Raw genomic sequence first — 24,294 nt, 5'->3', positions numbered from 1 at the left:
CTCAGTGCTGGTGTCTGCTCAGTGCTGGTGTCTGTCTGCTCAGTGCTGGTGTCTGCTCAGTGCTGGTGTCTGCTCAGTGCTGGTGTCTGCTCAGTGCTGGTGTCTGTCTGCTCAGTGCTGGTGTCTGCGCTCAGTGCCGGTGTCTGCGCTCAGTGCTGGTGTCTGCTCAGTGCTGGTGTCTGCTCAGTGCTGGTGTCTGTCTGCTCAGTGCTGGTGTCTGCGCTCAGTGCTGGTGTCTGCGCTCAGTGCTGGTGTCTGCGCTCAGTGCTGGTGTCTGTCTGCTCAGTGCTGGTGTCTGCGCTCAGTGCTGGTGTCTGTGCTCAGTGCTGGTGCCTGCGCTCAGTGCTGGTGTCTGCTCAGTGCTGGTGTCTGCTCAGTGCTGGTGTCTGCTCAGTGCTGGTGTCTGCGCTCAGTGCCGGCGGTGTCTGCTCAGTGCTGGTGTCTGCTCAGTGCCGGCGTCTGCGCTCAGTGCCGGCGTCTGCGCTCGGTGCCGCCGGTGTCTGCTCAGTGCTGGTGCCTGTCTGCTCAGTGCTGGTGCCTGTCTGCTCAGTGCTGGTGTCTGCGCTCAGTGCTGGTGTCTGCGCTCAGTGCTGGTGCCTGCGCTCAGTGCTGGTGTCTGCGCTCAGTGCTGGTGTCTGTGCTCAGTGCCGGTGCCTGCGCTCAGTGCCGGCGTCTGCTCAGTGCTGGTGTCTGCGCTCAGTGCCGGCGTCTGCTCAGTGCTGGTGTCTGCGCTCAGTGCTGGTGCCTGCGCTCAGTGCTGGTGTCTGCTCAGTGCTGGCGTCTGCGCTCAGTGCTGGTGTCTGCGCTCAGTGCTGGCGTCTGCGCTCAGTGCCGCCGGTGTCTGCTCAGTGCTGGTGTCTGCTCAGTGCTGGCGTCTGCGCTCAGTGCCGCCGGTGTCTGCTCAGTGCTGGTGTCTGCGCTCAGTGCTGGTGTCTGCGCTCAGTGCCGGTGTCTGCGCTCAGTGCTGGTGTCTGCTCAGTGCTGGTGTCTGCTCAGTGCTGGTGTCTGTCTGCTCAGTGCTGGTGTCTGCGCTCAGTGCTGGTGTCTGCGCTCAGTGCTGGTGTCTGCGCTCAGTGCTGGTGTCTGTCTGCTCAGTGCTGGTGTCTGTCTGCTCAGTGCTGGCATCTGCGCTCAGTGCTGGTGTCTGCGCTCAGTGCTGGTGTCTGTGCTCAGTGCTGGTGCCTGCGCTCAGTGCTGGTGTCTGCTCAGTGCTGGTGTCTGCTCAGTGCTGGTGTCTGCTCAGTGCTGGTGTCTGCGCTCAGTGCTGGCGGTGTCTGCTCAGTGCTGGTGTCTGCTCAGTGCCGGCGTCTGCGCTCAGTGCCGGCGTCTGCGCTCGGTGCCGCCGGTGTCTGCTCAGTGCTGGTGTCTGCTCAGTGCTGGTGCCTGTCTGCTCAGTGCTGGTGTCTGCGCTCAGTGCTGGTGTCTGCTCAGTGCTGGCGTCTGCGCTCAGTGCTGGTGTCTGCGCTCAGTGCTGGTGCCTGCGCTCAGTGCTGGTGTCTGCTCAGTGCTGGTGTCTGTGCTCAGTGCCGGTGCCTGCGCTCAGTGCCGGCGTCTGCTCAGTGCTGGTGTCTGCGCTCAGTGCCGGCGTCTGCTCAGTGCTGGTGTCTGCGCTCAGTGCTGGTGCCTGCGCTCAGTGCTGGTGTCTGCTCAGTGCTGGCGTCTGCGCTCAGTGCTGGTGTCTGCGCTCAGTTCTGGTGTCTGCGCTCAGTGCTGGTGCCTGCGCTCAGTGCTGGTGTCTGCGCTCAGTTCTGGTGTCTGTTCAGTTCTGGTGTCTGCGCTCAGTGCTGGTGCCTGCGCTCAGTGCTGGTGTCTGCTCAGTGCTGGTGTCTGCTCAGTGCTGGTGTCTGTCTGCTCAGTGCTGGTGTCTGCGCTCAGTGCTGGTGTCTGCTCAGTGCTGGTGTCTGCTCAGTGCTGGTGTCTGTCTGCTCAGTGCTGGTGTCTGCGCTCAGTGCCGGTGTCTGCGCTCAGTGCTGGTGTCTGCTCAGTGCTGGTGTCTGCTCAGTGCTGGTGTCTGTCTGCTCAGTGCTGGTGTCTGCGCTCAGTGCTGGTGTCTGCGCTCAGTGCTGGTGTCTGCGCTCAGTGCTGGTGTCTGTGCTCAGTGCTGGTGCCTGCGCTCAGTGCTGGTGTCTGCTCAGTGCTGGTGTCTGCTCAGTGCTGGTGTCTGCTCAGTGCTGGTGTCTGCGCTCAGTGCCGGCGGTGTCTGCTCAGTGCTGGTGTCTGCTCAGTGCTGGCGTCTGCGCTCAGTGCCGGCGTCTGCGCTCGGTGCCGCCGGTGTCTGCTCAGTGCTGGTGCCTGTCTGCTCAGTGCTGGTGCCTGTCTGCTCAGTGCTGGTGTCTGCGCTCAGTGCTGGTGTCTGCGCTCAGTGCTGGTGCCTGCGCTCAGTGCTGGTGTCTGCGCTCAGTGCTGGTGTCTGCGCTCAGTGCCGGTGCCTGCGCTCAGTGCCGGCGTCTGCTCAGTGCTGGTGTCTGCGCTCAGTGCCGGCGTCTGCTCAGTGCTGGTGTCTGCGCTCAGTGCTGGTGCCTGCGCTCAGTGCTGGTGTCTGCTCAGTGCTGGCGTCTGCGCTCAGTGCTGGTGTCTGCGCTCAGTGCTGGTGTCTGCTCAGTGCTGGTGTCTGCACTCAGTGCTGGTGCCTGCGCTCAGTTCTGGTGTCTGTTCAGTTCTGGTGTCTGCGCTCAGTGCTGGTGCCTGCGCTCAGTGCTGGTGTCTGCGCTCAGTGCTGGTGTCTGCGCTCAGTGCTGGTGCCTGCGCTCAGTGCTGGTGTCTGCTCAGTGCTGGCGTCTGCGCTCAGTGCTGGTGTCTGCGCTCAGTGCTGGTGTCTGCGCTCAGTGCTGGTGTCTGCTCAGTGCTGGTGTCTGCTCAGTGCTGGTGTCTGCGCTCAGTGCTGGTGTCTGTTCAGTTCTGGTGTCTGCGCTCAGTGCTGGTGTCTGCGCTCAGTGCTGGTGCCTGCTCAGTGCTGGCGTCTGCTCAGTGCTGGTGTCTGCTCAGTGCTGGTGTCTGTGCTCAGTTCTGGTGTCTGTGCTCAGTTCTGGTGTCTGCTCAGTGCTGGTGTCTGCTCTCAGTTCTGGTGTCTGCGCTCAGTTCTGGTGTCTGCTCAGTGCTGGTGTCTGCTCAGTGCCGGTGTCTGCGCTCGGTGCCGGTGTCTGCGCTCGGTGCCGGTGTCTGCGCTCGGTGCCGGCGTCTGCGCTCGGTGCCGGCGTCTGCGCTCAGTTCTGGTGTCTGTTCAGTGCTGGTGTCTGCGCTCAGTGCTGGTGTCTGTTCAGTGCTGGTGTCTGCGCTCAGTGCTGGTGCCTGCGCTCAGTTCTGGTGTCTGTTCAGTGCTGGTGTCTGCGCTCAGTGCTGGTGTCTGCGCTCAGTGCTGGTGTCTGTTCAGTGCTGGTGCCTGCGCTCAGTTCTGGTGTCTGTTCAGTGCTGGCGTCTGCACTCACTCGGTGCCGGCGTCTGCGCTTGGTGCTGGTGTCTGCGCTCAGTGCTGGTGTCTGCGCTCAGTGCTGGTGTCTGCGCTCAGTGCTGGCGTCTGCGCTCACTCGGTGCCGGCGTCTGCGCTCAGTGCTGGCGTCTGCGCTCAGTGCCGGTGTCTGCGCTCAGTTCTGGTGTCTGTTCAGTGCTGGTGTCTGCGCTCAGTTCTGGTGTCTGTTCAGTGCCGGTGTCTGCGCTCAGTGCTGGCGTCTGCACTCAGTGCTGGTGTCTGTTCAGTGCTGGTGTCTGCGCTCAGTGCTGGCGTCTGCGCTCAGTGCCGGTGTCTGCGCTCAGTGCTGGCGTCTGCGCTCAGTGCTGGCGTCTGCGCTCAGTGCTGGTGTCTGTTCAGTGCTGGTGTCTGCGCTCAGTGCTGGCGTCTGCGCTCAGTGCTGGCGTCTGCGCTCAGTGCTGGTGTCTGTTCAGTGCTGGTGTCTGCGCTCAGTTCTGGTGTCTGTTCAGTGCCGGTGTCTGCGCTCAGTTCTGGCGTCTGCTCAGTGCTGGCGTCTGCGCTCACTCGGTGCCGGCGTCTGCGCTTGGTGCTGGTGTCTGCGCACGGCGCGGCGTGGCCTCTGGGTTCAGCCTCTGCAAAGCCTCGGGCAGCGCCTGTGTGGAGCCTCGTTTCCTGTGTACCCGGAGGGCTTCCCGACGCCGCCCAGTCGTCTTCCCGCGTGCATCCCGCGCCCCCCTCTGGGCTCCGGGCGCCCGCCGCTCCCGCGCTCTGCACGGCGGGGGGGGGGGGGTGGCGTTCCCGGGGGCTCCCGGGAGTCAAAAGGCCGGCAGCTCGCAGGGCCAAGCTCTGTGCCCGGACCGGGGTCCTGCACCGCCCCACCGCGCCCCGGCCCTCCCTCACCCGCCCGCGCCCCCTCCCCGTCCTCCCCCGTTCCCCCTCCCTGCCCCCTCCCTGCCCCCTCCCTTCCCCCTCCTCGCCCCCCTCCCCATCCCCCGGCCCTAGCCCCTGGTCCCCGGCCCCCGTCCCCCCCCCCCGCCCCCCGGCCCCAGCGGTCACAATGCGCAGGCGCGTCAGTGGGGCCTGGGCGCTGTGGAGCGGCGCAGTCCCGCGGGCCGCGCGGCGGGGTGCGGGCCGAGCTGGGGAGCGGGCGCGGCCCGGGGCCCGGCCATGGGCACGCGCGGGCCCTACGCGCTGGTGGACACCACGCCGGCCAAGACCATCCTGGTGTACCGCAACGGGGACCAGTTCTTCGTGGGCCGCAAGTTCGTGTTCTCGCGGCGCCGCGTTGCCAACTTCGAGGCGCTGCTGGAGCAGCTGACGGAGCAGGTCGAGGTGCCCTTCGGGGTGCGGCGGCTCTACACGCCCTCGCGGGGCCACATGGTGCGCGAGCTCGACGCGCTGCAGGCGGGCGGCAAGTACGTGGCGGCCGGCCGCGAGCGCTTCAAGAAGCTGGAGTGAGTGAGGGGCGGGGCCGGGACCCGGGGGCGGGGCCTGGAGCAGGGGGCGGGGCCGGGAGCAGGGGGCGGGCCGGCTGCGACCACTTCAAGAAGCCAGAGTGAGGGGCCGGGCCAGGGCGGGGCCGGGGCGGGACTGGGAGCAGGGGGCGGGGCCGGGGCGGGGCCGGGAGCCAGGGGCGTGGCCTGGAGCAGGGGGCGGGGCTGGCCGCAAGCGCTTCTAGAAGCCTGAGTGCAGGAGGGGGTTGGGGTGCTTGGGGGTGCAGGTCGGGTACTGGGCGGGCCAGGGCAGGTGCATGGGTCTGGGGTGTCTTCCTGTCCTGCTGTCCTGCTCGCGCTTTCTGTCTGCTGGGGTCTGTGCGCCAGGCGCCGCCCCTGGGACTAGCACATCCATAAGTGCGGGAGGGGGATTCCTGGGGCCGCACAGGGAGGGCCGTGGGGAGGCAGGGAGGGAGGGAGGGGAGGGCACGCCAGGCCCAGTTGGTGGAGAGCCTCCGGATCTTGTCCGGTGGGCCGGCTGTGGGTCGGTCCCCCCCCACCCCCGTGGGCCCCCCGGGCTTACAGGTGTGCGCTGTACCTGGACGTGAGCGCAGACCCGGCCCAGTGCCGAGCTCAGCGGGAAGGCCGGCGCTGCTCAGGTGGCAGAGCGCCTCAAACACACAGGTTGGTGGTTAATTGGAGATGAGTCTGATGGACTTTCCTGCTCAGGCTAGCTTCCAACCACAATCCACAGATCTAAGCTTCCTGAGTAGCTAGGATTACAAACAAGCCAGCAGTACCAGGTCTTAGATTATTTATTTACTTATTTATTTATATTTTAATTTGTTGGCCGTGGGGCTTGAACTCAGGGCCTGGACACGGTTCATGAGCTCTTTTGTTCAAATCTAGAACTCTATCACTTTGAGCCACAGCTCCCTTCTGGTTTCCTCATGGTTAATTGGAGATAAGAACTTCACAGCCTTTCCTGTTCCAACTTGTTTTGAACTACAATTCTCAGATCTCAGCTCCTAAGTAGTTAAACTGGGTTACAAGTGTGAGCCACCAGCACCCAGGAGATAATTTATTTCTAAGGCTATTATCAATATGATGAGGGATAGCTGTGTTCTTTTCTTCTTTCTTTCTTTCTTTCTTTCTTTTTTTTTTTTTTTTTGGTTGTAGGACTTGAAATTGGGGCCTGGGAGCTGACCTTGAGCTTTTGTGCTCAAGACTCGAGCTCTGTCACTTTAGACCACAGCTCCACTTCTGTTTTTTTTTTTTTTTTTTCTGGTGGTTAATTGGAGATAAAGCCTCATGGACTTGCCTGCCCAGTCTGGCTTTGAACTTCGATCCCCAGATCTCAGCCTCTTGAGTATCTGGGATTACAGGTGTGAGCCACGGGCACCTGGCAACAGCCATGTTCTTTTTTTTTTTTTTTTTGTCAGTCATGGGGCCTGAACTTTGGGCCTGGGCACTATCCCTGAGCTCTTCAGCTCAAGGCTAGCGCTCTACCACTTGAGCCACAGTGCCACTTCCGGCTTTTTTCAGCTTACGTGGTGTTGAGGAATCGAACCCAGGGCCTCATGCATGCAAGGCAAGTGCTCTACCACTGAACCACCTTCCCAGCCCATCAGCCATGTTCTTTAGAGACAGTTTCTGTAGGCCAAGGGCAGTGTTGCTGTTAGGACATCATCCTGCAGGACATTGCTGGTGCACACTGGCCATTGCTGGTGCATGCTGGGCATTGTTGTGCACGCTGGGTGTGTCTGGTGCATGTTGGGTGTGGCTGGTGCATGCTGGGCATGGCTGGTGTATGCTGGGTGTGGCTGGTGCACACTGGGCATTGCCTGGTGTATGCTGGGCGTGGCTGGTGCATGCTAGGTGTGGCTGGTGCACACTGGGAATTACTGGTGCATGCTGGGTGTGGCTGGTGTATGCTGGGTGTGGCTGGTGCACACTGGGCATGGCTGGTGCACGCTGGGGAGGATTCTAGCATTGCATCTTGATTCTGGCTCTGAACTGCTATGATGTATTTCTACACAGGCCCAGATGTCTGTGTCTATATTTGCCTTCGAATTCTGTTTTCTCAGGTCTGGATTATGGCCCAAGTGGTAGAGCATCTATTTAGAAATCTTGAGACCCTGCGTTCAAACCCCAATACTGTCCTCCCACTGTGGGGGGGGGGTGGGGAGAAGTCAATTGATAACTCCAGATCTAATTACGTTTTCTCCTTTCTTCTCTTGCAGTTATATTCATATAGTTCCCAGAAAACCTACAAAGATGAGAAAGTTGAAGGAAGTAAGTGTTCACTGCTAACTAATTAAAATTAGAAGATGAGTTAGATGATTTGGTAAAATGAAAAATGTGTATGGGACAGCTGACATCTTACAAAGCAGTGTTTGGTAGGGAATGTCATGCACTGTGAAATTGTCCCACTTGTCAAAGAAGCACACAGACAGCACAGCAATATGAGTGGCAAAAACAGCACAGGAGACAGCCCTTCTGGCCAGCACCATGCAGCCGTGGATGGACGTTTTCATTTTGCCTTTGGGGGGTTTAGAAAGATGGTCATCAGGGAGAGTTAAATGATATAATGCTGAAGCTAATTAGGATGTTGACTTTGAAGGTTTTCTCAACGTATTCAACAAGTTTGTACTTGATAGGCATTTAAAGAGTCTACAGGATGGGGCTGCCACGGTTCCATTAACATGAGCTTGTTCTAAGCAAGAAGATCACCATGTAACTTGTTAGGAGAAATACCCCTTCCGTGTAAGCAACAAGAGTAGGTGGGTTTTAGTGGGCTGTCCTGCATGACGTTTGTGTGAAGCAGTGGCCACGTGCTGTGGGGGGACAGGAGGGGCTTCCTGGTGGTTTCTATCTTTCCCTTTTTCACCATGGGTTTGATCTCGGTGCCCTGTGCTTATTGGGCAGATGTTCCACCACGTAGCCATACCTCCAGTTCTTTTGACTTTTGTGACTCTTCCTAATAGAGCCTTGCTTTTCGCCAGGGCCTGTCTGGACCCTGATCCTCTATTTACACTCCCTGTGTAGCTTAGATGACAGACACACAGCACCATGCCCAGCTTTATTTATTGGTTGAGTCATGTCTCGCTAATATTTTGCTCAGACTGGCTTTGAACCAAAATCCTCCAAATCTCAGCCTCCCAGGTAGCGAGGATGACAGAAGTGAAGCCTAGCGCTCGGTATGATAGTATCTCCTGAGTCGCCCCCCCTGCGGTTCCTGTCCTCCTCCATGGAGTGGAGGTGGCGCCCTTTACCTTAGAGAACTGTCACCAGGTGTAAGTGATGTGTGTGGCTGCATCCGTGCGTGTGGATGGCTTTCCATCCTGTGGAGCTGGTGTTCTCGGCAGGATTATGTAACCAATTGGCCTGGTCTGGCTGCTTCCGCAATCAGGGATGAACTGTTGGGAGTTTCATACATACACACGGTGACCTCTCCACTTATTCCTGTTGAGTTTCCTAACCTGGCTCAGAGAATGAGTGGTGACAGTCCGTGGCGCCATTCACTCTGACAGTGTGAGAAAGCCTGTCGCCAGCAGACGGTAACAGAAAATCACATTTGATTTGTAGAATAAAGGGAATAAAGAACCAAGAACCAGGTATTGAATAGCGGGAGTTATTTAATTAGGGCAGGTGATATCAGTGTTAATGAGTCATTAGCACATCAGGAGACCGATTAGCTCATTGTTTCCATAAATCTGTGCAGTCAAGCAGAAAGTCATTCTTAGGGTGGCTGTGCCTTAGTAGAATTTTATAGAGGATGATTTCTTTTTGTTGTCAAACTAAGTCTGTAAATGCATGCGTGTTGTGGATATGCATGGTGTTGGGTTTGCCACAACGGGTGCGCAGGTGTGTACGATTTTACACACAGCACACCACGGGTAAGCTTGCATGCATGTGTGTCTGCCTGTGATTTTCCTGGAATGCGCTCCACAGCATCAGCTGTGCCGCCTCTCCTTCTCTGCTGTTCACTGGAACTCCGTGCAGGGGTCAGGGGTCTCCTGCTCTGGCCGTGCTCTGGTTGCAGGGCAGGTGCCTGGGGACTCAGCAGAACAAGCCATTGCCCTCTGGAGGATGACCTTCCTTTTTCTTTTTCTTTTGGTTCAACTCAGGGCCTGGGCGATGTCCCTGAACTCTTTTGTTCAAGGTGAGCACTCTACCACTTCGAGCCACAGTGCCATTCTGGTGTTCTGGTGGTTCATTAGAGATAAGAATCCCACAGAGTTTCCTGCCTGGGCTGGATGTGAGCCGTGATCCTCAGATCTCAGCCTCCTGAGTAGCTAGGATGACAGGTGTTAACCACCCAGCCCTTACCTTCTACAAGATCAAGCCGCATGGAAACCCCAAGCCGTGTGGAGGCTTGCCTTGGAGATGGGCGGAGCCATGTGATTTCCTGGGGTGAGGCCTTGGGTGGAGGTCTGGGAAGCCAGTGAAGGCATGGGTTCACCGGGTCTCCCGTGGTGCTGGGCTGGCAGTTTGTGTGTGGAGCAGCTCTGAGACGCTCTGAGCCCTGGGAGAGGCGGAGAGGTGAGCGCCGGGCAGGGGGCCCAGCCTGAAGGGGTTAGCGGTGTGGGGGGAGGAGCGGCCACCGGCCTTGGCAACGGACTGCTGTGTATGAGTGCTGGCAGGTGTGCTGGGTGCAAGGGCAGGGCACAGGCTGTCCCCTACAGGCATGCCCCCTGCTGTACACGCGTCTCAGGGATGGTGGGTCCTAGGCATCTCTGGAGATGGCGCTGGGTCTCCAAGGGTGACGAGAATGGGGGGGGGGTTTAATGCAGGGGACTTTGAGGTCCTGTGCAGCCCAGGCCCGGAGCCTGCGTGTGGACAGGCCAGCGGCCAGCGTGGCTGGCTGGAGCCAGGGCCGGGCTTCCCAGTGCAGACGGCCTCCGCACGGATCTGGACTCTGTTCCACCCAACACTGCTGTCAGGAAGCCAGTGGCATCCTGGAGGTGGCAGGGCGGGGCCCTGGCGGGGGGAACCCCCCCCCCCATCATCTAGGTGAGGATGGTGGCAGGCCTGCTCCACCCAACACTGCTGTCAGGAAGCCAGTGGCATCCTGGAGGTGGCCGGGCGGGGCCCTGGCGGGGGTGGGGGGGCCCATCATCTAGGTGAGGATGGTGGCAGGTTTGCTCCAGGCCGCAGGATGGCAGAAGAGCAGGAACAGAGGCACACAGCAGGCGGGGCCGGCCGCTGGCTGTGGGGCTGGAGCTGAGGAAGGACTCTGCAGGGTGAGCCGCCAGCGTGTCCAGCGTAGCTCCCCGGGAGCACTGGAGGTGGAATCCCAGCGCCGCACAGGACGGACCTCAGCTCCCGTGAACTTGATGTTCCAGTGCGGGGAGACGAGGGACTTTGCCGTCCAGTGCCGGGTCTCAGAAATCCCTTCCTGAGTGTCCCGGACGGTAGACCGAGGTGAAGCTGTGACAAGGCCACAGGACTTGGCCCAGCCTCTCCGGCTGTGCCAGGAGGGCCGCGCAGGCTGGGGGTCTGGAGATGGGGTCATGCCCGCGGCCCAGGGCGCCCTGGCTCCCGTGTAATTTGGGCATCAGTGCTCATAGGATGGATTGTTGGGTGTTTTCCTAGCCACACAGATGTAACTGTGGAACCTCAGCACCCCTGGCCGCTGATACCCTGCACGCTCACACTTGAGCTTCTCCATCCTGGTGTTCAGCCGCAGATCACCCTGTACCTGCTGTAGCCCCCCCCCCCATCCCCCCCCACTCTTCCCGTACCTGCCAGGTCCTGCCCTGGCAGACCTCAGGGGACCCTGCCTTAGCTTACATCCTGTGGGTGATGCTTGCTGGTAGCAAGAGTTTGCTAATTTTTGTTTTTGTTTTGTTTTTGGGTCTGGTCATGGGCCTGAACTCTGGGCCTGGGCGCTGTCCCTCAGCTCTTCAGCTCAAGGCTAGCGCTCTACCACTTGAGCCACAGCGCCACTTCCGGCTTTTTTCTTTTTTCTTATGTGGTGCTGGGGAATCGAACCCAGGGCCTCATGCATGCAAGGCAAGCGCTCTACCACTGAGCCACCTTCCCAGCCCAGAGTTTGCTAATTTGAACTGAATTGAGGCTCATGTTTTCTCTTTCAGATCAAGCCGGTGGTACATTGTGACATTAATGTGCCTTCCAGGTGGCAAATGCACCACCGCATATCCCGACATATAAAGTGAGTACAGTCCGTGGAGAGCAGTCACCACTGCCACAGTCCTTGTGAGCAGTCCTCTGTCACCTGACCAGCCCTCCCCTCCCCGCCCCCTTCTCCTCCCTCCTCCTGACTCTCTGTCTCTCTGTCTCTCTCTCCCCCTCTGACAGCCCAGTTCCCCGTGGACTGTCTGCACGTGGCTCAGCCTTGCGAGGAAGGGCTGCACGCTCTTTCTTTCCCTTTGGGAAAGGAATGCAGTTTCTAGGTTGTTATTTGCAGAACTTTTTTTTTTTTTGTGGGGGGAGGAGATGAAGAACAAGAGTGATGTACAGACCAGTCCGTCTTAGGCTGCTTTTTAAACCTAGCAGCTCAGCTGTTGGATGTCGTGGGAAATTCAAAAGCTGTTTTCACTATGATGAGCTCACAAAAGCCACTTCGGGCGCTGGCAGACCGCAGCCATACGTGTTGTGGGACTCTGGTTCTCAAGAGGACACATGCAGACAGCGTGGGACCCCTGCGAGGGCCCGCCTTGTTTGGGGGGGTGTAGGAGACCATGCTGGATTTAGACAGCACACTGGGGCACATCCTGCCCCGGTCTTGGCTGGGTGACCCCCACACACCCGGTCTTCTCGTGGACGGCAGGGCTGAGGGACTCTCTTTGGCGGTGGTGCTGAGGTCTGACTGGCGGTGTTTCCAGGGCCCCTGCCTGTGTGCTTGGGGCAGAGCAGCTCCCTCTTCTGGACTCTCTCCCACTGGGTGTTTAATGTTTTAATGGCTAAATCCCTGGTGTGGAATTCAAGATGGCGCCTTCTCTTTCCTTAGGCTCTGCTCCTGATGGGAAGAAGTTGATTCAGGGGTTCTTGGTGTGTGTGTGTGGGGTGTCACCAGCACCTCGTGTCCAGGCCCAGGCCTGGTGTTCATTACCAGGAGTCCCAAAGACTTATTCCCTCTCTATCCTAAGCAATGGTGCTGGGGCAGATGAGGCCGGTGGACAACAGGTGACCCAGCAGCTCTGCAGCCTGCAGAGGGGGAAGAAAGAACACCGCTAATTAGTCAAACTTTGCCTTTCCAAGACCCGAGTGTCCCGAGAACCGCTCCTGCATACAGGCCACGTCCCCACGCGCTTCTTGTCAGGACCAGTTATGTGGAATTCTACAGACTGCGAAGCCTTCCTTACCTGGGAAGAGACGTGGCGGGGTCCTTCCTGCCAAGGCCTGTCTCCTCACAGCTTCGTTGTGGGGCGTGGCCCCAGGGCACTGCGATTCCCACGTTAGGCATTCCAGGCTGTTTGTAACTCTGTAACATCCAGCCAGGGACAGGATGCGTGTGCGGCCGGGCTCCCTCCTCCGTCCTCCATCCATGTGCTGCAGGTTCCACTAGATGGACCCAAATAGCCATCTACCAAGAAGGCTGCTCACGTTTGCGTGGAGGCTTCGTGCCTTGCCTGGCACGGGGAGCAGCTCTCAGGAGCTGGAGCCTGCCTTGTTAATGGGAGGGCCGAGTTGTGTGTGCGTGGGAGGGAGGACTGGCATCCCTGGCAGAGCTCTGGCTGATCACGGTCAAGAAGAGCTGGTAACTGTGAGCCTAGGTCCTGCTGTGGTTCACTGCCCGGCGGAGCCCGAAGCACGGACACCGCAGGTAGAGGGCCAGGCTCCCTCAGGGCTCCCTCTGCATGTAGAGCTGGCTCTGTTTGCTTTCCTCACTCTGTGTGCACTTGGGGACACCCTGGGAGCCTGGAATGCCTGGGTACAGCCTGCTGCGTCCCTAGCTTCCCCACCTCACACTTGGAGGATCCAGCGTTACAGGACTCAGAAAGAAGCTTCTTTGATTCTTTGTCTTAAAAAACAGCAGCAATACAACTTGCCAGGTGCCAGTGGCTCATGCCTGTCACCTTAGCTGCTCAGGAGGCTGAGATCTGAACCTTGCACGTATCTCCAATGAACCACCAGAAAACCAGAAGTGGTGCTATGGCTCAAGTGCTAGAGCATTACTCTTGAGCTGAGGACCTGAGGGACAGTGCCCAGGCCCAGAGTTCAAGCTCCACAAACAAACAACAACAACAACAACAACAACAAACACTTTTTCCTTTTTACTGTATTTTCAATATTATTTTTTACTTTATTGAAGTATTTATTTAGACAATATTAGGATTTGAACTCGGGCCTTGTGTTTGCTAGGCAGGTACTTTACCATTTGTTTCTATTTTTTATTTCTCTTTTATTTATACTTTCCTCTACTTTATAACCAGATTTATGTCTACAAAATACCCTTTTCTTTTCTTTTCTTTTCTTTTTTTTTTTTTTTGTTGGTCATGGGGCTTAAACTCTGGGCCTGGGCGCTGTCCCTCAGCTCTTCAGCTCAAGGCTAGCGCTCTACCACTTGAGCCACACCACCACTTCCAGTCTTCTGGTGGTTTATTGGAGATGAGTCTCATGGACTTTTCCTGCTGGAAAAGTCAGATCTGGCTTTGAACCGTGATCCTCAGATCTCAGTCTCCTGAGTAGCTAGGATTACAGGCATGAGCCACAGGCACCTGGTGATACCTTTATTCTTTTCATCTTCCTAACTTTCTTTTTCTTTTCTGACCTTTGCTTCTTTATTTCCTGACCCCCTTTGGTTTATGCTTTTATTATTGTACTTTTAACATTTTTATAGATTTATTATTTTCAAATACTTGTACCAGGAGGTTTCAGTTCCCCTGTCTGCCCTGCCCCAGTGCAGCCTCCTCCTGACAGCCCCTCTCCACACCGTCTCATCAGATTGCCTAGGTCTGTTTTCACATGTGCCCACTGTCGATCACGACTGTGTTCACTCATCTTCCTCTTCTCCACTTGTCTGACCCCACCCCCAAGTTAACACGTTTCAGCTTCCCGATCTTCTTTCTGTTAAACTTCCTGCAAGTCACCATGGAGCCTCACTCCTGTGTAATCCATACTCAGTCAGTTTGATTGTCTGTACATGTATGTGTATGACCCTGTATGTGTTCATATACATCCACAAATGACAGAAAACATGCACTCTTTTTCCTTCTGAGCCTGGCCTACTTCATCGATTTTTCTACAAATGACACAGTTTCATTCTTTCTGATGGCTGTGTAGAATTCCAATGTGTGTGTGTGTGTGTGTGTGTGTGTGTGTGTGTGTGTGTGTGGCATTTTCTTCATCCCTTCATTGACTGTAGGGCATCTGGACTGTTGGAAACTGCTTCAGTGACCATAGGAATGCAGGTACTGCTGTTATACACCCATGATTACATTTCTTTGGCTAAACGCCCAAGTGATACCACTGATCATTCAGTAGTCCTGTTTTTAACTTTTTTGGGGAACCTCCATATTGGTTTCCATAGTGGTTACAGTAATGTGCATTTCCACCGACAATGTATTAGGGTTCCTTATTCCCACATCCTCCGGGCTGTTGTTTGTGTTCTTTTTTTTTTTTTTTAATTTAATTTAATTTTATTTGTGAACATACTGTACAGAGGAGTTACAATTACATGGGCAGGATAATGCGTACATTTCTTACCAAGCATTGCAGCCTCCTCCTGTGTTTACCCTTCACATCCCTTCCCAGCCTCCCCCCTCCCCCCCAATCCCAATCCTTCTCCTTCCCCCTCTTCCCCCCCCCCCCCCCGACGTTGTAAAGCTCGTTTTGGACATGACAACTTGTACTTCTCATTGTTGCAACAGGTCCACCTGTATCCTTAAACAACTGGTTTTCCCCATCTGTTGTTTGTGTTCTTTTTTTTTTTTTAATTTTTTATTTTATTTTATTTGAGAATATACTGTACAGAGGGGCTACAATTACATGGGCAGGATAATGCATACATTTCTTACGAAGCATTGCAGCCTCCTCCTGTTTACCCTTCACATCCCTTCCCAGCCTCCCCCCTCCCCCCCAATCCCAATCCTTCTCCTTCCCCCCCTCCCCCCCCCCCCGACGTTGTAAAGCTCGTTTTGGACATGACAACTTGTACTTCTCATTGTTGCAACAGGTCCACCTGTATCCTTAAACAACTGGTTTTCCCCATCTGTTGTTTGTGTTCTTGATGATGGCCATTCTGGCTAGCTTGAGATGGGATCTCAGTGCTGTTTTGATTTGCATTTCCTTTATGGACAGGAAATTTCTGAGCAATTTCTTCATGTGTGTATTGGCCATTCTGCTTCCTCTGAGAAGTCTCTATTTAGCTCTCTGACATTTACTAATCGTGTCATTGATTCTTTGGGGGTTTTGTGTTTTGAGTTCCTTCTATATTCTGGACATTGGGCCCTAGTCAGATGTATAGTAGGTAAAGGTCTTTTTCCAATTTTGCAGGCTGCAATTTTAGCTTAGCAACTCTTTCCTCTGCTGTGCAAAAGCTTTTTTAATATATATATATATATATATTTATTGCAAAGATACTGTACAGAGGGGTTACAGTTACATGAGCAAGGTAATGAGTACATTTACTATCAAGCATTGTTACCCCCTCCTTTGTTTTCCCCCTACTATCCCTTCCCTCCCCACATCCCCAACTCCTCCCTCCCTACCACCCCCCAAAGTTGTAAAGTTCATTTTCAACATAGGGTCTCATACATCTCATCGTTACAGTGGGTCAACTTGTATCTTTATTTCAGCATTTTGTTGTTTCCCTCCCCCTCATTAGAAAAATATACATTAGAAAAATGTATATATAAGATGTAGGGCACCAGAATCAAATACAGTGATAACAGGGGTATACCATGGGGAAAGAACATACAAGAGAAACAAAAAAAATCACATAGTACATTATAAGTACATTAAAAACAACAGCAACAAAGATGAAACCTCTTGTGTCCCTATCTTGGGGTTCATTTTGCTTAGCACCATCTTATATGGTCATATGTACATAGCTTTTGACCTTTTCTGCTTGTTCTAGATGTATACTAGTTATGTGCAAAAGCTTTTTAGCTTCCTGTTTGTCAATATTCACTTCTGTGAGCTACAACAGGAGTTGTATTCAGGAAGTTATTTCCTCTATCTGCTTTTCTTGTTTTGTAGAAGGTTCAGAGTTTCAGGTCTTACACTGAGGTCTTTGATCCATCTTGAGTTGACATTAGTGCAGGATGAGAGACTGGGGTCCAGCTTCAGTCCTCTGCACGAGGATATTTCCATCTCTCAGTAACATTTATTGGAGTCCATCTTTTCTCTAATGTATATTTTGGGCTTTGTAAAAACTCAGCTGTTGGTGTGTAGATTTGTCTGGATCTTCCTTTGGTCTTTTATTATTTATGTCTTAGGGTTCTTTGTGATGTAGTCGATGTCCTTAATTGATGTTCATTGTATTTCTGTATCTGGTTAGTTGTGGTGTTGTTACAGTGGTTTGTTTTCTCTGAGTGGTCCCGTGGAGTCCTCAGTGAAGGAGCTCATTAAGAGCCTCACCCTAAGAGCGAGTAGTTACATACCCCAAAGGATGCACACGTTCCAGTAGGGAAGCGCCACAGATTAAAAAGAAGGGACAGGACTCCCCCAAATCGTAACTTCATAACGTCATGCAAAGATTTTGAAATGGTTAAATGCCCCAAAACTCAAGACTCTAGGGTTAAAAATAGTGTTCTCAAAAGAGATTTGAATAAGCCGATGAAGGAAGTAAAGAAGTCAAGATATGGTAAGAAATTTATCGAAGAGAGAGAGATTCTGAGAAAAAACCTGAATAGAAATCTTGGAAGTGGAAAGCTCAGTAAATCAAATAAAAACTCAGCAGAAGGCATCACCAAATAGGCTACACCAGTCAGATGGAAAAAACATCAGGAGTTAAAGAAAAGGTAAGGAATTATTATATTCAGAGAACAATAAAGATGAAAAAATAAGCAGTCATAACCACAGGATCTAAGAACTCTGGGACACAATGAAGAGAGCAAGCTATGAATCCATGATGTCTCCTAGGGAACCAAGATGAAGCTTAGAGGCAGAGGAAACCTGAGGGGGAGAGACTTTTAGAATCCCAATTAGATATGGCCACATATCTAACCTTTCCACATCATCTCTAGTTAAAACGCCCAAAGTACAGAACAAACAACACATGCTGAGCCCGAGAGCTCAGAGAGGACTGCCAAGTTCCTATGAATGCAAACTTTTCAGAGTAACAGCGGACCTCGCAGAAGGTACCTTGAGCCACAAGTGTGTGCAGACAGATTCAGTTCAAGCCCTACACCTGTCACAGGGGTTGGAAGTGTGGCTCAGACCATAGGATGCCAGCCAGTGAGCAAAAGCAAGCATCAGATACCGAGTTCAAGCCCCAGTCTCGGACAAATCCCTCCCCCAGCTCCCACCTGCTGTAATGAAAGCCTGTCTTTTGCACCACTAATACACGCTAGTAACAAGAAGAACAAAGAGATATGAAGTAAATGTCCCTTGCATTTGTTTCCCAGCATGCAGGGCTGTGCGCCTTTACTTCTTCCACTATGAAGTTCATCACAGAGATTTTCTTTACGTTCGCACTGATAGATGTATCGTGCTTTGTCAGATGGCCACACAGAATTCTGGAGTCTACACACACACCTGTGAGATGCTTATCTCCAAAAAAAGCTGGAAGTGGAATTTAGCTCAAGTGGTAGAGTGCTTGCCTTGAGTACAAAAGCTCAGGGACAGTGCCCAGACCCAGAACAGGTGTATGTGTGTGTGTGTGTGTGCGTGTGCACACACACACACCAAACATAAAAACCTTGAGATTCTATTTATTTCTTTAAACATTCCTACATATCTTACAGATATTTTCCCTTATAATTACTTTATTATTGTGAAAAATGGGAATCTTGAAATGGGCAAAGAATAAAATAAAAATCACCAGTTACCCCTCTGCTCAGAATAGTCACTGATAACCATGAGTCACATTTACTCCGCGTGTTCTCTTCAGCTTGGTACTGTTCCCTCCCCCTCCCCTTTTAGGTACCAGGGCTTGAACTCAGGGGCCCAGGCTCATTTGGCATGCTTGCTCATAGTTGGTGCTCTACCACTTAAACCATACCTCCAGTCTGACTTTTCACTGGTTAATTGGAGATGAAGTCCTCAAGACTTTTCTTCCTGGACTGACTTTTAAGTGTCAGTTTGCTAGGCCTTAGCCTCCTAGGTAGCTATGATAACAGATGTGGTGCTAGTGTTTTTTATTTTGCTTTTTTGTTTAAACATCTATTTGACCATTTTTCTCTGGTCAGTATGAACTCAGCATAAGTCTTGGATGGATGAATAATTTAATGCCAAGCCATTATCTTAACCATTCCTTCACACTAAGAGGGGTTAGGTGTTTGTAGTACTCTTTGATCAATAATGCTAACAGGAGCGCTGTCTTCCGGTGTGAGCTGGGTTGGTTCCTGAGGGGGTCCCCTGCAGGGGGGATGGAGGGCTGTCACCAGTGCTGCACACATCTGCCTTGCCACAGGCCCTTCCGGAAGACGGTGCTTCATTTCCATGGAGCAGCGTGCGTGAGTGTACCTGTTTCTCAACACCCTAAGAGATTAGGCAAAAGGCGTGATCTTATTATAATATTTATTTTTATGGTGTATATTGGTTAAAGAGTAAGATTTCATCATGCCATTTCCACACATGCATATTGCATACTCTCTTCAGACTTTTTTTTTTTTAAAGAATCAACACTTTAATCGTTTTTACAAGAAAATTCAAATGGCAAGTGATAAAAATGTTCTAAAATATGCCAATGTTTTCCCCAAATCTGGTGATATAATGCTAACCATATTCTAATAAAACATGTTAAGAAGAAAAAAAAACCCTCTAAAATTCATCTGGAAAGCTGAAGAATGAACCGCAGACTGTGACTGTTGCTCTGGTGTTGGATGTGTGGTAATGGGCGCACTCAGAACAGCAAGGGCTGAAAGCGCATGAAGGGATAGAATTAGAAAGTGTGTGAAAAAGCAGCTGGGAGCTGGTGGCTCACACCTGCAATCCTATCTAGTCAGGAGGCCCCGACCTGAGGATTGCGGTTCAAAGCCAGCCTGGTAAGGAAAGGCCATGAGACTCTTATCTCCACTTAACCACCAGAAAACCAGAAGTGGTGCTGTGGGTCAAGTGGTAGAGTGCTTCCCTTAAGCTGAAGAGCTAAGGGACAGCGCCCAGACCCACCCAGAGTTCAAGCCCCAGGACCGACAAAAAAGAAAAAAGAAAGTATATGACAAAGCAAAGTTCAGTAGGAGGAAAGTAGGTTGGCTTGCTAGTGAAATGCAGAGGAGCTCTCTATCCAGTGTATCAAAACCTTGGCTGTTATACATAGAGCCTGGGAAACATCTTCAGACTTTTTTTTGTTGGTTGTGGGGCTTGAACTCTGGGCCTGAGTGCTGTCCCTCAGCTCTTCAGCTCAAAGCTAGCACTCTATCACTTGAGCCACAGTGCCACTTCTGGTTTTCTGAGTGGTTTATTGGAGATAAGAGTTTTTTCTGCCTGGGCTGGCTTTGAACCTCTGACCCTTAGATCTCAGCCTCCTCAGTAGCTAGGATTGCAGGTATGAGCCACCAGCACCCAGCTTCTTCAGGCTTTCTTAATGATAAGAATCTACCTTTAGAAAGACTTTGTGCATAATCCAATTATGAAAACCAATGGTTGGAGACAGGTTGCTGGCTCTACACTGTGAGTGTAAATGAAGCACGTGGATGAGTCCTGCTCTGGTCACTGCATGGATCACTTCTTTCTGGGGTTGGGTCCAGGCCATGTTGAGGTATATGGATGAAGTGGACTGTAGTCTCTTTTGCCACAGACCTGTTTTGGGGGGATGTATTGGGGTTCAGGCTCAGGCTTTGTGCTTGCTTGGCAGGTGCTGTTCTGCCTGAGCTGCTTCCCTAGCCCTTTTTTGACCTAGCTTCTTTTGGGATCGGGTCTAGCTTTCTGCCCAGGCTGGCCTGGGTGGTGATTTCCTGTTTGTGCCGGAGTCAGGTGCATGGCTGCCATGTCTACCTCCAGTCTTCTCTGGATCCTGTGAACTTTGCTGCATGGGCTAGGCTGGAACTAAATTTCTTCAGCCTTCTGTGTAGCTGGGATATCAGGCATGCACCTCATGCCCAGCTAGTGGTTGACATGGAGTCTGTGGACATCTTTGTCTAGCCTTGAACTAGTACCCTCCTGATCTCAGCCTTCTTAGTAGCTCAGATTACAAGCATGAGCCACCAGTACCTGGCTCGCTAGAGTCTTAGTAGAGAAAACGTGTTCTCTCTAGTGTCACAAGCACGTTAACATTCGCATTCCCTCAGATAAAGGCAGAGGTTTATCAAATGCCAAGTAATTTGCATTTAAGGAAGAGAACAAAACCACAGTGACAATAAAGGGTAATACAAGGCAATGAAACACCAGAAAAGTTGTAAAGTTGCATTATACAATTGTATCATTATTTTACCTTATTATTTTCTGGGACAAGGTTTTACCACATGATCCAAGCTGGTCTTGACTTTGTACCTCTGCTTCCTGGTTGTGGCACTACAGGTGTGCACCTTCATGTGTGGCTAATTTATGTTAATGTGAGTTGCAGGAGTTTTTAACAGTGAGTGATTAGGATGGCAGGGTATAATTAACACGAGAAGACTAATAACTCTGATTGGTTTTGAAAAATCTGCTAAGTCTTCTTTCCTGCAACATACAGAAATAATAACCCACCCTGGGCCGGGGAGCTGAGGTAGAAGGGTCCTGGGTTCCATGGCCTCCCAGCAGGCTGCATAGACTCAAGGGCAGCCAGTGGGCTGTGTGGTCAGTGCTGCAAGACTCGAGTGGCCCCAGCACTTTCCGGGGTGTCAGCTCCCCATTTGCTTTCCAGACAGACACTGCTTTTCCCCACCTTACTCAGCATTGAAGGCTCATCCCATTATAGGAAGCCGGGTTTTGTGCTGCGTTTCTGAGCACTGTAGGAGATGCTGAAGGCATACCCTCACACCACGATCATGCCGCGCACGTGGCGCTCGCAGGATGGGCTGTGTGACCGGGGCCGCCAGGGTGGCTTGGTGCCGGTGCACGGCTGCAGTTCTCTCTGCATACTGGGTGCTGGTGCACAGCTGCAGCTCTCTCTGCATGCTCAGTGCCAGTGCACGGCTGCAGCACTCTGCATGCTTGGTGCCTGTGCACGGCTGCAGCACTCTGCATGCTCGGTGCCAGTGCACGGCTGCAGCACTCTCTGCATATGCAGCTAGAACAGATACATTCCGTCTAAGTTTCCCCTTAAATTTAAAGCAGTAACACATGCTGTCCTTCTTGTTCTTGCAGTGTCTTTACAAATGGAAGATTATTTATCCCACCTGTCAAGGTGATTATACCCAAGTTCAGCCTGTCAGATTGGAATTGTGTGCTGGCCACAGTGGGCGAGAAAGTCTTCCCTCTTGGAGGTGTTCGGAAGTAAGGAAACGGCCTGCCAGCGGGGGGCCTGGGTGGCGTGGCTGGGTTTGGCTGGGTGACTGTAAAAACTTCCTGTTGTGTGAAAAACAGATGAAGTCACCACATACACCTGAATCCGCACCGAAGTAAATACCACGTATAGACACGATAAGAAGTGAAATAATGTACAAAAATAATTATGGTGCCAAATTTCTGCAAATAATCTCTTCATGTGTGTACTCAATAAATATTCATAATTGAATAATTTTCCAAGTATTATATTACAATATTCAAATTATGACCTTATGCTTACTTATAGTACTCTGTAATTTGATACACATAAAAATTTCTCCTATGGGGGAAAAACAACAAAACAAAAAAGCCTTCCTGATGGATCAGCAGTCCTGCGCTAACTTGTCATGAACCTTCAGCACTGACAACACACCAACTGGACATGCTAGTGTCTAATTGTTCTTCATGAGCTCTTTGTGGTGTTGCTGGGGCTGCGCAGAGGAGCTTTAACACCTCTTACTACAGGAGGGCCTCTGTGGCTGATGATGAAACAAAATAGTTTTCACCTTTGCTGTCAACCTCGATCCACTCAGCAGATGTGTGACGTTTGCAGGGGAGGCGGGAGGCAGAGACGGGACCATGCAGGTGTAAGATAAGACGCACTTCTTTCTTAGTAGAAGAAATTGGGAATGTGAAAAAAAAGAATAAATTAAGCCCAAAGTCAGTGTAAGGAAGGGAAATGATAAAGGCCAGAGCAGAAACAAAGCACACAGAGACTAGAAAAACAGTAGAAAAGATAATAAAACAAAAAATAATTTTTTGGTAACAAAAGGTAAAATAGATAGACTAACCAAGAAGACAGGATATGACCCGAATACATCAATATAAATGAGAGTGGAGAACAGTACAAGCGTCTCCACAGAAACTCAAGGGCTGGAAAGAGATGGGAACAGATGGGACAGACCCAGAAAGTGGGGGAAATTCTGAGAGTCAGACAACCTACTCAGACGGAATCAGGAAGAAATAGAAAGTCTAAACACACCAACAACAGACAAGCGGAGAGCCTGCTGTCAAAAACCTCCATAGGTAGAAAAGCTCAGGTCCAGGTGTGTGTTCACAAGCAAATTCTACCAAACATTCAAAGAATTAGTATCCATCACTTCTCACACCCATTCAAATTAAGGAGGAAGGGAAAGTTGAAACTTACTTTACAAGTCAGTATTAGTACCAAAGTCAGGTAAAGACATGGCACAAGGGCTGGGAAGGTGGCTTAGTGGTAGAGCACTTGCCTTGCATGCATGAGGCCCTGGGTTCGATTCCTCAGCACCACATAAGCAGAAAAAAAGCCAGAAGTGGCGCTGTGGCTCAAGTGGTAGAGCGCTAGCCTTGAGCTGAAGAGCTGAGGGACAGCGCCCAGGCCCAGAGTTCAGGCCCCACGACCGGACCCCCCCTCCGCCCCCAAAAAAAGACATGGCACGAAAAGAAAATTACAGGCAATATTCCTGATTGAACACAGATGCAAAAATCCTCCACAAAATACTAGCAAATGGCATTCAAGAGCACATTAGAAGGATCACGTCCTGATTATGCGAGATTTGTTCTTGAAAAGAGAGGATGGTTCAGAATATGCAAATCAATCATGTTTGTCGTGCTAGCTACGCTGGAGGCAGAGGTTAAGAGGAATGTAGTTGAGGCCACCCTGGGGGAGAATTTGGAGAGATCCTATCTCAATCAATATCTGGGTATATGGTATATGTTCTGTCATTCCACTGACTCCAGAAGGCTTAGGATTGTCTCAAGGGGCCTGGCTGGAAAGTGACACCTTATCTGAGAAATAGTGGAGGAAGAGGGAGGGGAATGTGGCCCAAGTGGTAGAGTATCTGCCTCATCAACATGAGGCCCTGAATTCAAACCTCAGTACAAAGAAACCACAGTTGAGGCCGGGTGCCTGTGGCTCAGGAGGCTGAGATCTGAGAATCGAGGTTCAAAGCCAGCCCAGGCAGTAAAGTCCACAAGACTCTTAATTTCAATGAACCACCAAAAAGCCAGAAGGGAAGCTGTGGCTCAAGTGGCAGAGAGCCAGGCATGAGCTTAGAAGCTAAGGGACAGCACCCAGGCTCTGAGTTCAAGCCCTAGTACCAGTACAAGGAAAGCACAAAACGAAACAGCAGAATCCAGCACTTTGCCCTCTCTTGTATTTGTCAGAAATTTCTAAGTTTTTATATCATCATTTTGGGACCAATAACTTTTCAACTTATTATCCAACATGTTTTCTGCCTCATTGTCTTATGCATATAAGTAGATGATGGTGAGAACATAATGAATTTGAATTCTTTCTTAAATCAATGAATAGAGTAGCGAGTGAATGCTTGCCAAAAGATTATTGAGTAAAAATGTCTTTTGGTGCTTATAAAAAAGACACATCATTGGCTAATAAGTACTGGTTTGTTTCCTCAGTATTGTGATACCCATACAAGCCAATTTGTATTCATTTTAGCCACTATTAGCTGAAATTAATTGAATCCCAACCAAGAACTTGCCATGTTCTTGAGAGTACTTGTACATGTTCTGAGAACTGGTACGTAATTAAAAAGACACTTTAATTAAAAGTCGAGGAGTGGAGAGCCGGTCTATTCTGGGAGAGTGGCACTCAAGGGTTGTGAGAGCATGGCGCCGTCCACATGCCATCACAACGCGCATGCAGACAACACGCGCCCCGGGGCTCTGCTGCTGTCCACCACGCATCTCCCTTCTGTATTTGCAGATTGTATACATTGACCGGACAGCTCTTGGGCAGCTCGCAGGATCTGCAAGACAATCAGTTTTACGTTGCTGTGGGGCTGGAGCCGTTCAAGTCTGTTTCCTACTGGAGCTCCCCACGGGTTCCCAGTGAGGTCCAGCAGTGAGTGCACCTGCCCGCCAGCAGGGCTGGCCCCCGCTCCACACCACTTTCCCACTTTCCTTTTAGTGTGT

At 52.0% G+C, this 24,294-nt stretch overlaps 1 protein-coding gene across 10 annotated transcripts in view; it reads left to right on the top strand.

Annotated features, from left to right (window-relative positions):
• The first annotated feature begins 4,555 nt into the window (after positions 1-4,555).
• Dcdc2c (doublecortin domain containing 2C) overlaps positions 4,556-24,294 on the top strand; it is a 75,866-nt gene continuing 56,127 nt past the window's right edge. For 9 of the 10 annotated variants that reach the window (XM_070014638.1, XM_070014635.1, XM_070014639.1 and 6 more), the window contains exons 1-5: positions 4,556-4,860; positions 7,083-7,134; positions 10,941-11,017; positions 21,202-21,330; positions 24,086-24,223. In XM_070014638.1, the coding sequence (XP_069870739.1) occupies positions 4,574-4,860; positions 7,083-7,134; positions 10,941-11,017; positions 21,202-21,330; positions 24,086-24,223 (683 nt within the window). In that variant the 5' untranslated portion in view covers positions 4,556-4,573. The remainder of the gene's footprint in view (positions 4,861-7,082; positions 7,135-10,940; positions 11,018-21,201; positions 21,331-24,085; positions 24,224-24,294) is intronic. The other variant, XM_070014636.1, reaches the window with a different exon arrangement.

This window comes from Dipodomys merriami, unplaced genomic scaffold (assembly GCF_024711535.1).
Source record: "Dipodomys merriami isolate MVZ:Mamm:240054 unplaced genomic scaffold, mDipMer1.0.p SCAF_99, whole genome shotgun sequence".
Lineage (NCBI taxonomy): Eukaryota > Metazoa > Chordata > Mammalia > Rodentia > Heteromyidae > Dipodomys > Dipodomys merriami.
This window is presented reverse-complemented; position numbering and strand designations above follow the sequence as displayed.